This window comes from Apus apus, chromosome 7 (assembly GCF_020740795.1).
Source record: "Apus apus isolate bApuApu2 chromosome 7, bApuApu2.pri.cur, whole genome shotgun sequence".
NCBI classification, from domain to species: Eukaryota; Metazoa; Chordata; class Aves; order Apodiformes; family Apodidae; genus Apus; species Apus apus.
The window spans coordinates 6,201,436-6,218,880 of record NC_067288.1 but is presented as its reverse complement, the minus strand read 5'-3'; the positions used below and the strand labels follow the sequence as shown (position 1 = coordinate 6,218,880).

The 17,445-nt window shown below is 38.3% G+C and overlaps 1 protein-coding gene across 4 annotated transcripts in view; it reads right to left on the bottom strand.

Annotated features, from left to right (window-relative positions):
* SUCO (SUN domain containing ossification factor) overlaps positions 1-17,445 on the bottom strand; it is a 40,157-nt gene that overhangs the window by 4,903 nt on the left and 17,809 nt on the right. The window contains exons 5-19 of one of the 4 annotated variants that reach the window (XM_051625381.1): positions 16,714-16,854; positions 16,384-16,534; positions 14,886-15,006; positions 14,530-14,654; positions 13,988-14,055; positions 13,237-13,344; positions 12,335-12,440; positions 9,960-9,980; positions 9,684-9,739; positions 8,618-8,709; positions 7,830-7,895; positions 4,897-4,971; positions 4,310-4,406; positions 2,114-3,280; positions 1,140-1,227 (exon numbers count right to left, since the gene is read on the bottom strand). In XM_051625381.1, the coding sequence (XP_051481341.1) occupies positions 1,140-1,227; positions 2,114-3,280; positions 4,310-4,406; positions 4,897-4,971; positions 7,830-7,895; positions 8,618-8,709; positions 9,684-9,739; positions 9,960-9,980; positions 12,335-12,440; positions 13,237-13,344; positions 13,988-14,055; positions 14,530-14,654; positions 14,886-15,006; positions 16,384-16,534; positions 16,714-16,854 (2,482 nt within the window). The remainder of the gene's footprint in view (positions 1-1,139; positions 1,228-2,113; positions 3,281-4,309; positions 4,407-4,896; positions 4,972-7,829; positions 7,896-8,617; positions 8,710-9,683; positions 9,740-9,959; positions 9,981-12,334; positions 12,441-13,236; positions 13,345-13,987; positions 14,056-14,529; positions 14,655-14,885; positions 15,007-16,383; positions 16,535-16,713; positions 16,855-17,445) is intronic. The other 3 variants (XM_051625382.1, XM_051625383.1, XM_051625384.1) reach the window with 3 other exon arrangements.

Here is a 17,445-nt window from a genome sequence, read left to right as displayed (position 1 = left end):
CAAATAACATTTTGAAACATTATGCCAAATGCATTTCATTGCAGTGACTTCTGCTATCTTATCTTGCAGACAGATTAAGCACAGCCAGCTCTGTGCCATAACTATCAGGAAGCCAAGTCCTGCCACATTACAGAACACACATGCAGATGACCAGGCAGAGCTAAAGCCTAAGGGCTGATGCAGAGGTTCTGCCCCGGGATCAGAAGCCAGCCACTTACTGACAGGAGCCCAAACCTGCCAGGAACAAGAACTCTGTAGCTTTCATCTATTTCCCTGGCAAGAGCACTAACAGGATTCTAAGTGAGAAAATAAGAAAAGTGAGCAGATTATCAGGGAGGTTAACCAACAGGAACACCTCAGACTGCCCAGCATTTGATGCTACCTAAAAAAAGCAGAAAAGAGTATATATGATCTCAGGGAAGTTGCTGTTTCCTTCATTGTTGATGGATGAGCAAACCACAGGCTGGGACTGCACCTCAGAAATTTCCCAGCAGTTTGTGATTAAGCCTGCTATGTCACATGCAGTTGCTTTAGTCGTTATTCAGCACTGCACTTAGCACCATGCTTCACAGCTGATTGGGAAAGCTAGGATGGCAAAGCAGGGAAAACCTCCTTCAGTTCCCACTTCCTTAAATCACATTTTAAAGAGTGAACTAAAGCTTTTATTACATGCACTACATGCTCAAAGGCAAATTCTCCCTTTCTAAAGGCTAGGTCTCTTCAGCAGCAGCAGGAGGGCAATTGTCTATACTTCAAATTAAAGATTAAAAACAAAACAACTTAAAAAATGGGGTTTAGTGCAGCTACAACCAAGAAACAAGGGTTGGAAATGACCTAGGTAACTTTTTCATTAAAAAGATGTGGAAGAGTTTTTAGTCATTTCCAGCTGACAACTGTTGGGTTTTTTTCCTTCAAACACAAAAATCAGGAAACAGCTGGAAATGGCTTTATTCTAAAATGACTGGGAACATATCTAAAAATTTTATTAGAGAGAAAGAGCATGAAATACATGTTTTTAAAAGGCAGACATAGCTAATAAAAACCTTCAATTGAAAGAATTTCTGCATCTCCTTGCAACTCTTTCACAGAAGTAAACTTATCTAATTAGGAAAACATTTAAGTACTCCAACAAACCATACCTGCTCTTCTGCTATTCTTGAGGTGTTCTGAAGTTTTATTATTGTTTTATTGAAAGCCTTCTGCATTTCTTCCATTTGCTTTCGGTACCTAAAAAAGGACATAATGGTTGGAAATGCTAGTTCATTAACTCCTTGGCACTAGACTTGTCTTCAGAAAATGAGACTATGCCAGCAGAAAACTTCTCTTTCCCCAAGGAAGTTTTATTTAAACATCAAGTTGTATTTCTTTTTAAGTTTCACCCAAAACAGATATGTATCTCTCTCTAGGTTTTTTGTGGGTTTTTCCCAAGGTTAAAGTAAAATCTATTTCAACACCTCAGAGTGTAGGACAAATTTACTGGAATTCATTATGGAGAATTCTCTGCAAACACAGACAACACTACAGGAAATATACCAAAGAGCTCCTTCCTTGGAACCAATTCAGAAATGGTACATTTCCTGATTCTCTTATGGCTAAGGAGCAGCATAGATGAATGCTAATATACCTACATCCCTCATAGAAAATTCTTGGTCCCCTCTCCATGCTCCCTTCAACAAGAACTATTACAGATAACACAGTAGTTTAAGTGGAAACAATCAATTTAGTAAAGAAGGCATTGTAGGTCTGTGCTCTTCAGCTTAACAGCAACAGCTGGATAGGCCCTTTTGTTAAAAGGATTATGGACAGGATTAGCACTTACATCCTGGCAACACTCTACCCTTTAAAAAAAAAACAAAACAACACACTATTTGTCAAAACAAATGGGATTTTATCTGAAATGCAGAAAGGGAAACCCTGCCACTCACAGCCATCTGGGTCTCCAGTAGCTACCTATGATGGTTACTTTTCTCTGCTTTCCAAAAAGGTTTATGCTCTGATGTAGATTATACTCCACTTCCACTGTACTACTTCCCACATGCGTATGTTCCTTTGTATTGCTGGCTAAAATCACTTTTACATACAGGAGACTCTTACCAGTCCTCCTCAGACTTACCTCTGACTAAGTTCTTCTAAATAACGGCTGCTGAGAGACATGTTTACTTCTAGGGCTTTGATGCGATTATTAAGGCGCATGAAGACAGACTCCTTCTGATTAGATCCATGAACAAGATTCCCATTAGTGTAGCCTAGATCTGTTGAATTCTGCAATTCTGCATAGAAGTCTGTAGCTGTTCTCTGTGGTCCCCCAGGGACTGGAATTGCCATTAAAGCTTCTTCAGTTGCCTGATCATCCTCCTTTGTTTCGGCAGCTACAGAAGACTCAACAGGAGACAAAGCAGGTTTCTGCACATGTGGAGCACTTTCCTTTCCTTCCCCAGCATCACTGGCTACCATGCCCATTGTATGTTCAGGCTGCAGAAAAGTCTCTGTAGGCTTTGAAATGACTGGAGTAGCAATAGTCTCTCTTGTGCTCAAATCCTTTGCCTCAGTGGCCACACTGGTTTCAGAAGCTACAGTATTTTCCTCTGCAATAGAGCTCTCAGTCTTTTCTGTTTCTGTGCTGATCTCAGTTATATCCACCTGGGGAGATACCCTTGGGGCTACCTGTCCTGAATCTTCTTTTGCAGGCTCCAACACCATGTCTGCTGTTGGCAATAGCTTAACTTCAGAAGTAACTTCTAAGAGGAGGGAGTGAGAGACAGTTTGAGGATGGCTTGGTTCCAGCTCAATAGCATCTGTGGTTTCATTACCGATCTCTTCATGGACCACACTGCTGAAGTCAACTGCAACAGCAGATCCAGATGATCTCTCAACTTTGCTTTCTGATTGCTCAGGCAGAGGTTCATCTATTGATGTATGAATAGATTCAGGCAGAACTGCCTGTGGCTGCTGAACATCAGCAGAGTAATCTTGTCCTTTTTTCCCTTCAGTTTTACTGCGCTGCCGATGCATGGCTACTGCAACTGAACACCATTTAAACAGATACTCTGAAAAGGTGGAAATGCAACATGCTGCTGCCATGTCATAGCAGTACTTTTCTGTCTCGAGCTCAAACCATGCCAATGCTTCTTCTTCCTGTTCATCACTGGGCAGCAAGGTTACTGTTGACTGGCTTGTATCTTCTTCATACTCTTGTACTAGCTGAACAATAGGACTTTCTTTTGTCATATCCACCACTAATTCTTCTTTATCTATCTGTGGAATATCTGTAGTGACAAGTCTACAACAAAAGAGTTAAAAATGGGATGTTCAACAGTTTTACATGCCTGTTTCTGGTAGACTACAAAAGTAGGATCTTTAAGAACAGCAGAGCTTTTTCCAGTGGCCAGCCCTGGATACAGTATTCTCTGGTGTTCTTCAATCCCAGTTTGTAAGAGAATGATTTAAACCCTTGTTCTGAAACAGCAAGCCTTCTCAGATATTTCCCCTTCCCTCACCCCTGAAAAGACCCATCTGATTAAATATCACTAAGTTTTTAGATAGCAAGCATCTTCCTCTGCTGCTGCAATCTTCAAATGCAAATGCAAGAATCACAACCTTCCCACTGACCTTCCTCAGTCACTCAACAATTAAAGTGCTAGGAAGCCATAAAACCACTAAATACAGCATAAGTCATGTCTTAACATTTAAGCACTAAAGGCTGAGCTCTAAGTAGCCAAATCAATTCTAAGCCATCACAATCAAATGGAAAAAACCTCACAGAGTATCTATATACAACTCCTCCTTCCAACCTAATTGTGTATCTTTGCATACATATTTACATCAAGGAGAGCCTAGCAAGAAAGTCTAACCTTCTAAAACAGATTTGTTGTCAATAAAAGTTAACTGAAGTTTCATCAGTACATCTTGTATTACTAGTCTCTCTTGCAGGAGACAACCTGCAAAACCTGGAAGAATATTAAGTCAGTTTTCACCCAAGAAATCTGCAATAACCAAGCACAGAACACTCATTCTACTACTTCTAAACAAAGTAGTACAAAAAATTGAGAAAGTTAGTGATGCGTTCTGGCATTTAGTCAAGTGCTAAAACAAAACATCATAATGGAAATAGCTATCAAGAGTAACTGAAGCAATAAAATTCCCTGGATATTAAATTACATACTAGAGATTTCACCAAATACTGGGTCTTTTTACTTGTTTAAAGGCACCGTGCCATTTCTGAGCATTCTACTACTAAGTATTCCAGACTGATCCATGTTAGTCTCTACTAGGAACACACTGAAAAACATCCCTAACACCAATCACTTACTCTGGTGAAGGAACAGGAGTTGGTTCAGGCAATCTTGGTGCAGTTGTTGAAGTTGCAGGGGTGGCAGTGACATTTTCAGACATGCTTTTGTTTCCTGCTGCACAAAGGAGAAAAACATGAACATAAAAATTTAATAATTGAAGAATTTGGGGTATTTAGGGTTGGTCTTGGTTTTTTAAAGATCATTAACTACACTACCAAATTAACTGCAGATGTCATTCAGTTATTTGAAAGTGCTACTAACAGTTTGTGTACTGTTTTTTGGACAGTCTCAAAACTTTACGAGGAAGTAGCAGCAAGACTTCACAACTGAAGCTAGGAAGTGGAGAGTAAATATCTCCAAATACAGCTGATCAAACTGTATGTTGTTATCTTTGTATCAGTGCCCTTCTCAGAAAATTCAGCATCTTTGTTGCACTTTAACAATCAGTAGGATAAGAATTCTATGGCACTAATTGGGCATGCCACAAAAGGTGAAAACCAAATATTTAGACACAGATCATCCAACTTCTCAAAAAAACCCCCAACGAAACAACAAAAAGAAAACTTTCTAGACAGCTTTCCATCTGAAAAAAAAAAATAAATACCTTCAGCTTCAGATGACTCTTCAGTTTTGGCTCCAAGCATATTAGCAGCAATATTCACCATACTTAGAATAGCATCTAAAAGAGAAAAAATCCGACGAGATATTCAGAGGGCCCAGGGATTAGGATCACTGAGCAATCTGCTATTTTGTAACATTTGCTTGAAAATCACAGCATGAGGACATAAGAAAATCTGGTCATTCTATTACAGAGGATGCATCTGTTGCTTTTAAAGGACAAATTTATAACTTACAAACCTTTATTTAAAAATCTGTATCCAACCGTTATCAGCTAGAACTTCTAAAATCAGTGATAACTACTTGCTGATCATTAGCCCACTGAAACCAGTAACAGCAAGACAAACAGAAGAATCATAGAACCATAGAATGGTTAAGGTTGGAAAGGACCTCAAAGATAATCAGGTTCCAACCTCCCTGCTATGAGCAAGGACACCACCCACGAGACCAGGCTGCACAAGCCTCATCCAACCCAGCCTTAAGCACCTCCAGGGAGAGGGCTTCCACAACCTCCCCGGGCAACCTCTTCCAGTACCTTTACTACCCTCGCAGTGAAGAATTTCTTCCCAATATCAAACCTAAATGTCACCCTCTTTCAGTTTAAAACCATTACCCCTTGTACTATCACTATCCTGTCTGGTGAAAAGTCTCTTCCCAGCTTTCCTGTAGCCCCTTTCAGTACTGGAACATCACTATAAGGTCTCCCTGGAGCCTTCTCTTCTCCAGGCTGAACAGCTCCTACTCTGTATTTAAGCATGAAATTTTCTGACAGCCTGAGTGCACAGACAACTGAAAGTCCCAAGTCAAAAATTTAGAGCTTGAACACTCAAACAGAAGAGCTTTAATAAAAAGAGATGGGATCATTTGTCATAACAGCACTAAGGGAGTCAAGAAATGTGATTTGTTAAATGAGCAACACAGAATCCTGCCTTTAAAAACACAACATCTGCAGCAGGACAGACACAGAATACCAAAGACTCACTTAAATTAAGCTGAAGTCTCATTTTGCATCATACCTCCTTCCTTAATCCCAAATATCTTCCTTAATCCTAAAATCTCCGATACAGCTGCAAGGTAACAATTCTAAATATTTTAAGATTTGAAGATGAAAATCTACACTTTGCAACCTGTTACTTGACTGCAATCTAGACCAGTCAAAGCAACTAGAAGAAAACCGTAACAAATACCCACATATCTGACTTAGATATATTTTTTAAGGATCTATTAAGTAGAACAGTTTTTTCCAAAAAAAAAATTTCACATAAGTAAATGCAAAGAGGGTCTGCTCTGTATCAGCACATATATTGGATACAGCTAACACTTTGGTCTGGATACAGAAAATAACCATCATTGCCAGGTTTATTTAGGTGATGGAAAATAAGAAAAGAGCACCTTATTGTAAACATGCAAAAGTTAACACTATTTTGCCCATTTCTCCCACACACCAAAATACATCTGTACTGTCACATGGGTAAGTTCAACAAGTTAGGCATTTTAGAAGTAATGACAAATTTCAGATCCAAGAATCTCCGTTCAGAACCTCAATTCTCCTTTCCTTCCAAAACACATCAGAAGCTACATTCCTGAATTACATGTCTTTCTGGGGATGTATTCTTTGGTAAACCATGATAAACAGAAGTTGTTAAACTTGAAGTACAAATCACTTAGTTTGATGGAGAAACAGAATAAGGGGGAGAATTAAGAGTTCGTATAGAAGCGTGCCAGTCTAAGAGAACAGCAGAAGGAAGCACAATGAGCTACCCTCATAGGTTAGACTAGCAGAAGACTGCAAAATGCTTCTTACAAGATCAAATGTCTGAGAAGCCCACTGTCTCCTCCCCAGAGGTCTCTCTTCCTCACTGTGTACTAGTCTAAGACAAATGATGCAAAATGGAACTCCATCACAATTGTCCAAGTATGCATGTATAAAGAAACCTACTGCAGAAAACTGACACTCAAAGAGAAAATTCTTTCATAAAAAGGAATGCTGACTACCTTGTCATTGTGTCAGCACTCAGCTGTCTATCTAAAAGCACTATCAGTCATAGGTGTTCCAAATATTTTCATTATAGCTTTAGAATTCAAAGAAACCAATAGGAAAGTCACTGCATTTTTCAGACTGAACAAAAAAAACTTGCAAGACTGCACTTGCAGAAAGAAATGTGAAAATGCCTCATCAAGACAGCTTGAAGATAGAAACTTTGAAAGTCACAGAAAAGAGATAAGCACTGTCAGGGAAGAAGTGGTCCAGTGCAAGAGCTCTTTAGAAGAAGCTCTGTGGCAGCTGATACTATCCTAAATGATTCAGCAGTTACAAATACCAACAAACCAGAATATTCAAGTATTCTTTGCCAAACCAACCCCACATCTGGAAGTTTTCCAGTGGAAAAGTGACACTACAGTCAAGAACTTTTAGTTCTCCCCCCAAAATATATAGCTCTTCCAAAAAAAACATAGAAACTACAATATTTACATAAAGACTTCTCAGAAACAGTGCTCTCTATCCCTTCCTTTCAAATTTTACATAGGAAATCTTTATATTCCCTCCTATAAAATAGGCACCTTACTTAAGCACAGATTTCCAAGGTCTGAATAATTAAGGTTCTACAACACTTTTCAGTACTGGTTATTTACAGCCCTATGTAACATTTGTATTATTTTAAGTGCTCAGAATTCTTCAGAACAGAAAGAGACATTTCAAAAAAATACAGATCCATAAAGTTCTATTTTAAGAACACTAAGAATGACATCCCAACTTCAATGGTTACTATTTATTCCTATGAAATTAAGAATCACAATAAATTGTTTCAGCAGAAAAATAACTAAGTTGTAGCTGCTGCATGACAAAATTTCCTTCCATTTTCAAGCAGCTCATTTTGTTTCAGCACAGCAATTATTTTTCTACTAAATCGTACTCACTTGTAGCAGAACCAAGGAGATTTTTTGAAGATTTTTCTTCCCCTGTATTGTAATCCAGGAGATAATCTATGTATAAAGAAGAACACTTGATGACTATCAAAATTAAATGTCATGGGCAAAGAAAATAAAGATTTAATGTAACATTCAATTATGACAGTTTGACAGTGTTTAAATAAAGTAGAAATAGAGTTAAAGGTCAGATTACTGAAATATCATACTGCAAGCAATGAGAAATCCAAAGGAAAGAAGCCCAAAGAGCTGAGGGTTCAAGCTTTAGTTTCCCCAGGATTCATGACAAAGATGCAGCAAACAGCTCAGTGAGCTTTGTATAGATTTTTTTTTTCCCCTCCTCCTCCTGAGGGATGGAGGCAGGCATTTTCATATTTTTTATTCAAAGTCTGAAAGCCAAAACAAGCATCTTTCGAATTGCTTGCAGCACTGGACATACAAATAATCTGAGGAAATGAGCTAGGACACTAAGAATAAAGCTGTTTCACATAAGCTGCCTGGATTAGTTATCCTTTAGGCAATGCTATCTTCACATGCTGACAGCAGTAGCCTGACAAGCAAAATACAGACTTCTTATTTTAAAGTAACCCTCCAAATAGTTACAACACATTGTTTAAAACATAAAAGGATTGTTCCACAAACCCAGAAATGCCGAAATACTGTCAACAAGTCTTAAGAGTAAATTTAGCAAATCACCTACCCTATGTAGGAAAGGATGAGTTACCAGACTAGCACAAGACATGTTTGAATGGCTAAAAATGCAGAAATTATTTGCTTACCATAATCTTCATCAAAGAGTTCTTGTCGTTCAGACTGATACTGAGAATCTGCTATTTCTTCATACTCTTCAACCATGCTAGTACCAAATACCCTAAAAACAAGGTTTTAAAATGAAGACTTAATATTAGCTTAATCCTGTAGGTGACAATTAAAATTTGATAAGCAATATTAACACTATGTAACATGTAGCAAATAAATTAGATAAGCAGTAGTTGCCTTAAGTTAACCAAGATCAAGCAGGTTTGCTTATTTTCTCCAACTCCTATCCACAAAGATCACTGCATGTTTTCAACACTGCACGAAAACAAGATCCTATTATAAATTCTAGTAATTCCAAAGAGATTTTTCCTCCTTTTTAACTTGAACTCAAATCTAGACTTCCTCGCCTTAAGTTCTCCATAAGCTCTTAAACACCCTCTTCAGCTTCATCTTTGACTAACTTTAGAAGTGACTACCTCACTCAGCATGCTATATTCCCTTTGACTTGCTCTGCCAAAATTAAGCCACATCAATCCAGTTTAAAGCAGTCTTGTCAACTGAAAATGAGTTTGGCTTACAACCCAGAGTTCTCATGCTCAAATCCTGATGTAGCTTTGACAGGAGAATTGAAACATAGGTTGATTATTCCCTGAACTACACACATCATTGTTCTGATTGAGATATTCCAAGCATTACTACCTGTATGTTCCTGGGGTACTATGCAACACCAGCTTTTCAAAAGCCCTCACCACACCTGCTCTTTTTAATTCACTTGTTCCTTGTTTTTTCTTGGTCAGCCTTGAAATGCTCACATCCTCCTGTAAGGCTGCTCATGCTCCTGTTTCCTCCCCTCCATAAATATGAACTAGTCCTTACAAACTGGAGAAATAAATAAAAATATTCAAGGCCTCTTTAAAGAGATGTGAATGTGTGCAAGCTCCACAGCAGGTAATTCAAGCCACTACTTCAATTCACAGTACTTCCAAGTAACTTCAATAAACTTGATTTGTTGCCCAACTATTATTAAAAACACAGAATCCCCACTGTAAGGGGGTATAAAGGCAAAGTAAACACTGAAGCTATTACCTTATAAGACTTAAGGGACAAAAATGTTCAGATCCAAAGTGTGATATCAACTCCACCTAAAGAATAAAAGATACTTAAAATAAAACTCCAAAGACCCACAGAGTCAAGAGTGCATATACATCCAATCTTAAAATTGCAAGCTTTGTTTACTCAAGAGATTTGTAGATTGTCCACAAGAGACTGAAAGATTTGTTCTTGCCATGCATTAAAGTGCCGAGTTGCAGCAGAGAACACCCCAAGCCCCATGCATTCATCATTCCAAAAGAGGTTGCTAACCTTTATGTACTTGATGAACATCTGAAGCGAGAGAAAGGAAAAGAAAAAAAAAAGATGTCAGTATAAAGGCTGAACACATGCCACAGGCAACTAAAGAGTTTTAATGTTTTTAATTCAGTACTAAACATGCCTAAGTTATTAAGGATAAAGTTACAATACTACTTCACCTGCCTTAGGTGGCACGATTTCATTTAGTTCTTGTACCTTGCAGATAGAAGGTAACATGCAACAAGTGTTTTATTAACGAACTTAAGATACTCAGTTTTTCTAGGCAGCATGATGCAGACAGAATGCTAAAGTGAGTTAAATTACTAAGTTTATTTTTTTCCCCTTAAAGGCATAAGTTACAGAAGAATCAGAAGGAAAAAACCTTTCTATCATGCATTTTCTGTACTGCTAAGTTCAATATAACATGCTTCAATTTATAGAAACACTACTGGAAGAAAACTCATGGAGCATCTGATGATACACTTGGAAGCTTTAGGCATCAGTGTAATTCTAGTGAGAATGTGTCTACAGTGATACTTAGAAGCATTCTTACAAAAAGACTTCCATTATTTTTTTTATAAGCTCACTAAGCCACTTAAAAATAATCAGACTTCTAGAAAAAAATTGACTCTTCCGTAGACCAGGCACACTAAGAACCTGCTTACTTTTTGTGCTATGAAGTAAAAAAATTACAAGAACAACCCTTTCAAAACCTTACCATGCTACATTATTCAAAGCAGAACACTGTCTCTGCCAAGGGATTAAATGCTGAAGCATCTAGTGTAATTCTGGAACTTCAGTGACAAGCAAGATTCCAGCTACCTTAAGGCATTAATTCAGCCAGAAAGCAGAATTAAAAATACATTAACCCTATGACTCATGCATAATTTCTGGGTAGAAAAGTTAGATAACTATCATTCTGTGCTACTTCTTCATGACAGCATAAATCATAAATTCAGTAGCACAAGGCAAAGCACCATAGTTGGAAGATAACATCACTGGAGAGGATCTGGAAATCTTTATTTTAAACTTCCAATACATCCCAGTATTTTCCCAAAAACTTTTATCCCAGTCCAAGTACTACATTATTTATGGAGTTTATTCTCTTTGAGTCTCCTGGGTAAAGGAGACTGCAAGTTATTTTGAAATCAGAGAGATCATACCAAGTGCTCCAGTAGCAGTAAGCCTGAAAAATCTTCATGAGTTGCAGTTAAGATTGAGTAAGTGCAAAACTGCACTGCAAATCTATTGATCAGAACCAGAATTCAAATGCTTACTCTTCTGGGCTCACTTAAAACTGCATAGTAGAACAGAGCACAAAAGTATCAAGAAAATGCATATTCCAATCTGTGCTCCATGGAGTGTGTACGTATAGAATCATTGTTGTTTTGGTTGGAAAAGACCTTTAAGATCATTAGGTCCAACAGTTAACCCAGCACTGCCAAGTCCACCACTAAACCATGCCCCTCAGCACCACATCTACATGGCTTTTAAGCAGCTCCAAGCATGATGACTCCACCACTGCCCTGGACAGCCTGTTCCAGTGCTCAACAAACCTTTCTGTGAAGAAATTGTTCCTAATATCTTATCTAAATCTCATCTGGAACAGCTTGAGGCCATTTCCTCTGGTTCTATTGTTTGTTACTTGGGAGAAGAGACCAACTCTCATCTCACTACACCCTCCTTTCAGGGGGGTGCACAAAGCTATGTCGTCTCCCTCAGCCTCCTTTCCTCCAGACTAATCAACACCAGCTCCCTCAGATGCTTCTCATAAGACTTTTTCTCCAGACCTTTCACCAGCTTCGTTGCTCTTCTCTGGACTTACTCCAGCACCTCAACATCCTTGTCGTAGTGAGGGACCCAGAACTGAACACAGCACTCAAGGTGCAGCCTCATCAGTGCCAAGTACAGGATGATAATTCTTGCTCTAGTCCTGCTGGTCACACAGGCACACAGCTGGCTCTTATTCAGCCAGCTGTCAACCAATACCCTAGGTCCTTTTCCTCTCAGAAAAAGATAGTCAAGAGAAAGAACAGGCTGATACTTCTCATCTTACACACAGGAGACAGTTGGTGAAGTCAAATAGAATAGAACATTGTCTGGATTTCTCTTAATTCAGACATCAACTAATTATGTACTTGGACACAAGGTAACAGGTGCTTCCCAAGATGCTCTGTTGCCATTATGAAGGAGGCACAGACTTGTGATTGTGACAGGAGTTTAGTACATGGCCAACTGCACTAATGCCAATAAAAAAACCCACAAGTGCCATTAACGGTAAAGCATGCTTTCATAACATGTTTTTCTGGGTGCCCTATTATACAGGGTAAGCCCAGCACACCCTTCCTTTCCTGAGAAGCATGGATACTTTGGCAGTTTTAAGTTACCTTAACATATTTTGCATACATCTGTTCATCCAGGGGAAAACTTTGGACAATTCTCTCATCTCTGGCATGAAAAGTACCTAATTTAATCCATTTGTTTGTTGGATACCTAGAAAAGAAACAAGAGAGTCAGATAATGAAATCCATCAGCCCCACTGTTCACAGACAGTTCCTGAAGTTTCTCAAAATGTCTTTTCACAGAAGATAAAAATTTCAGCCATAGGATAGTAGCAATATGTTTTTCACGAAAAGAGAAGCTGCAAGATAAGGCTAGTCCTAACACAACCTCAGCAGTACCTCTTCACAAACTTAAGAGTGTGCAAGCCCTATCAAAAGTACTGAGGCTACAATATTGCCTAAAACACAAAGTCATCCTTTAGTAAGGCCTTAAGCCAGTCAGTAGTACTCTCAGCCCTTACACCTCCTCAATGGTACACTTTTTTTTTTGCAAAAATAGTTTGGGGTTTTTTTTAGACAGAGTTCAGCATTGAAGACAGTTTAAGCCATGTGAAAATGGCCTGAATGACAAGAGAAGACAGCCCACAACCCCACTAGCATTCTATTAAAGAATGTTCACTTAATGATCTGCCATCCATTACCTAACCGTTGTATAATTTCTACTGCTTTAATGCTACTTCTAAACATATTTTTTCCTTTTCATTTTTAAGGTGGCAAAGAAAAAATACAGGAAGCGTGGAAAGACCTCAAACCATGCCTTCCAAGACCTCACAGCCTTTCCATGGAAAAAAAAAAGTCAGTAACTGATAACATACACTAAAGAAAAGCCATGTAATTTCACAAGAAGTCACACTTCGCACAGTAACAGGAATAGAGAGATCCTGTTTTATGAAGTCACCCATTTAATAATTATTTTTCATTCAGAGGAGCAGGGTTTGGTAACATACCTGTCACTAATAGACACCAGAAAGTCTTTAGGAGTGGAAGAGAATAATTCGTGATTTGCTATGTCAAGCTGCTTGACTTGGACTGGTTCACAGAGCTCAATAACAAACCTTGAAGACACAAAGGACATTATTAAAAAAAGCACTATTCCTTCTACAGTGACAATCCTCAGTCCTTTGTTTTTACAGCATCCTTCACAGGGTATAAAAGAACACTACAAAAATGCTGTACCATAAGGAGTCCTCTTGTTGCTCCCTTCAAAATCACTAGGGACATTTACCTGCATATCTAGCTTAGTAACCCTAGATAGCACCTAGAAGCAGCCACAAAAGCTTCTTCCATCTCCTACTCAAAGGTAGGAAGTTACAAAGCTAAAAACTGAGGATAGTAAATATTATCTAAACCACTCCTGAAGCACCAGTTAGCACACAGGACATACCAATCACATGTCCTATGATTATCAGACAGCTGGGGAAAGAAACCAAAATCTTCCCTTGACCACTCAGTGCATTGTCTTCTGCTTGATCACAATTAAGCAAAACCTACAAATACTATCCCCTTAAACTTCTCAATACCAAAGAGAGAATTCTGTGGGGAACACCAAGTGTCTACTGCTAAATCCATCAAACTTCCTTACACAGACGTTTCAGGCAGACACATCAAGGTTAAGTCAGTCCCACTGGACACGTACAGTCCCATCACAATGGAAAACTATAACCATGCCTGTCACAGAAGCAAACCACAATAACCTACCAGATTTTAGTACTGCAAGGATTTAGCATATAAAGGTCCATGTTTTCCATCAAAATAGCTGAAGTGCTCTGTATGAAGAAGAGATTTAAATTGTATGGTAGATATTAATGCAGCAACAAGGGGTTTTCCCCTCCTCTCTCAAAGTAAGTTCAGTATTAGTTACACAGATAAATAACAAGTTTCTTAACATTCTAAGATAATATACAGAAGAAAGTATGCCACACTGCTGTTGGGCAATCACAGATTATTTATGATGGCAAGCTACTTAACACAGCTTTGTTCCATTTCAGTACTCAGACTCTGCTCCCCTTTCCAAATTCATATATAGATGTAAATTTCTCTACAGCAATCCCTCTTCAAACAAGGGACAGATCTTAGTTCATTATCAAGTTTCGCAAATCAAATATCACAATAAATCTGAACACAAAAATAAAAAGATTAGTTCAGAAATCAGTGGTAAGTTTTAAGTAAGTGTACTTTGTACTACTTCTTGCATAAGATTAAACTGAAATAATGCACACTAATAATTAGTAAATGCTTACCTTTGCCTCTGGATTTGCTGCCAGAATTTTGGCACCACACTCTACAGAAGCATAGTTATTCCTATTTTTCTGGACTTTTTTTGTGGAATGCTGCCCACCAACAGCAGAAAGGTGCATTGACTGACCTAGGAACAAGAAAATATTGCTATTATAACAAAGTACACAAACAAAAGGCCTTAACTTTCAGAGAACTATAGCCCACTGCTTTTACAAAATAAATGCTATCGATTAAGTAGTTCTAGTAGAAAAATGAAGATCCAGGCTGCATTCCAAATTCAGAGAGTTTCACTATTCAGACCTGAGACCAAGTTGAAAGTGGTCTGTATTTAGTCTAAGCCAATGAATCCTGAACTTACTTTTTTCTTTCTCCACTTCCATGACTTTCTTCTTCCATTCATCAAATGTTGGAATGTCTCCAGGGTCCTTCGGAGTTATCACCGATGTAGGGTCAATTTCTCCTGTTTTCTTATAGTCTTTCTACAAAAGAAAGCCACTGTTTGTCAGTATTTTTGGTGAGTATTTTTCCATGCCAACAATGAAAACAAAAAACCTGAATGCTTACAGGAGGAAAAAAAGCATGCTTTCATCAAGTCAATAGCAGATACATCATTTGAACTCACATCTGAGCCAAGTTAAGCTCACAAGCCAGAAAAAACATGTGATGATTTCCTCGCAGGATTACAGATTCTTTCACAGAAATGCTAATAATTTTCCTTGCTAAGCTAATACATTTTAAGTAAAACTTAAGTATTCTGTCTCATAAAACATCTGCTGCTTCTTCAGGTTTCCCTGTAGCAGAAATCTTCAAATGTGAATGATGGACATGACAGAATTCCTCTCTCAAGAAAGTTCAGGATAAAAGATCCTCCTTTGTACTATGATGAAAGCAGTAAATCAAAAAACTGAGTGAGCAATGCCAAATCATGCTCTTGCTTAATTATGACATCAGGCCAAGGCCTTAATTATTTAAATTGCAGTCTTTAAGGCATTAGGTGAAACAAATAAAGTTTTGGCACCTTTTTTTTTTAAACTGTTTACAGCAATTTGTTTCTGGTAAGATCTTAACAGGATTTCTTTACTGCAGGTAATTTTAAGGCAGAATGTACTCTGTTCAGTTATCTTGGGAAAAACTTCCTGGCTTTAAAAGAGTTATCCAAGTTATTAGTGACAGTCTAAGTGAGATCCTAAAATAGCAAAAAATGGTATTGTCACAGCGTTGGTCATTCTTTGCCTATTTAAAACAAGTAACCTTTAGGAAGTGCCTCACAGAAATAATATAAAAGCAGTCATATAGTTAAGTATAAAAGATCTGTCTAGCTAGGTATCTCACTTGAACAGTGTCCAAGAATAAAAACACCAAACTTTCATTTCCTCCAAGTAGCAACTTTGCCTCTAGCCATGTGCTTGCTACTCAGGAACTTCCTGACTCAGTTAAGATTCAACCCTCAGACTCCTCTTCTATTACCTGGATTGTGCAACCTCCCCTTCCTTTTGTTTTAAACCCATTTAAAAAAAACCTCAGCATCAAGCAGGAAGTCCCAGCCTCACTATCCATTACACAAGGAATATTTATTCCAGATTCAGCTTCAAACAGATTTATTTTATTTCCTCAAGTCTTGTACCTGAAGAAACCTAGGTCAGAAACTGTTGTGCCAATGGATCAACCCCGCTGCCCTTTTTTCCCCCCACTTTGTTATACCCTTGTTGAGACGACAGAATCAGAACGTGAGGGGCTATGCATTTACACAGCAGCAATAAAAAAGTGATGGATATCACTCTTCTTTAAGAATGGTGATAATCTAACAGATGGCATTAGGCTCCTATGTGTACTGAGTGGGTATCAGTACTGCTTACCTCCCTCTTCAAGTTGTCAGAGGCATTCAAAGCAGATTTTTGTCCATCTGCCCCCTTTTCAGCTACTGGAACTTTAGACTCAAACTCAGATTTTGTCTTCTTCCCCTTGCCATGTGAAGATGATATGTTCTCAATATGTTGACCTGAAAGGCTGAAAGTTTTAAACAGTATTAGGACCTATAAAAGGATCGCATTTTCAGCCATCTTCAATATTAAACATGTAGAAAATATGTAAATAATAAGCAAGCACATGCAAAAGTTGCAAGGCCAGAACAGAACATAACAATTACTTTTAAATTATTCAGACTCTCAACCTCCTTCAATACTCACCTGTCTTGTGGACTGACAAAAGAAGAAGGCTCACTCTGAGGGTCAGTCTCAAGTGTTCCACCAATATCACAGTCTGGTTCTGACTGCTCAGCTTCACTAGGGCTGACTACAGGGATATCAGCATGGGAGTTTTCTATTGCACTGAAGAAAAAGAAATAACATGCTTTTTACCCTTCTGAAAACACAACTAACCCTGCTAATCAACCACAAAGATATTTGAAAATTTTAAAAAAGCAACAGTCTCACATAAATAATGCTATAATTGTGGAACTGCATTCTCACCTGTACCCATCCAAGAACAGAATTTCCTTTTCCAGCCTGTTTGTCCCAGCAAAGGAACTCAGAGCTAGTTTCTCATCTCTCAGAACTCTTCTCTTACATCTTACCAAACCCTGCAATGGGTAATTTTCCCCATCATCACTACAAACTAAGAACAGCTTAGTAGTTGCCTGACTGCCAGCAATTTTCTTTTCCCTTTCAAAGGAATCAAATACAAGACTGTTTTTCATCACTAAAAGGTCCTAATGCTTCCAAGTAAATGGGCAGCAGTCAGAACAGAACTTGGCTAAAAGCAGAGAAGGGATGCATAACATATAGCAGAGTCAGCCAGAATTCCTTTCCACTACATCTTTTTAACTGGTGTAATAAAAATTAGGTAAACTGGTAGACCATTGTCCAAGCTGCATAAGCAGCCCAAACTAGCTAATCTGCCCACTGCTTTACTTCTCCCCC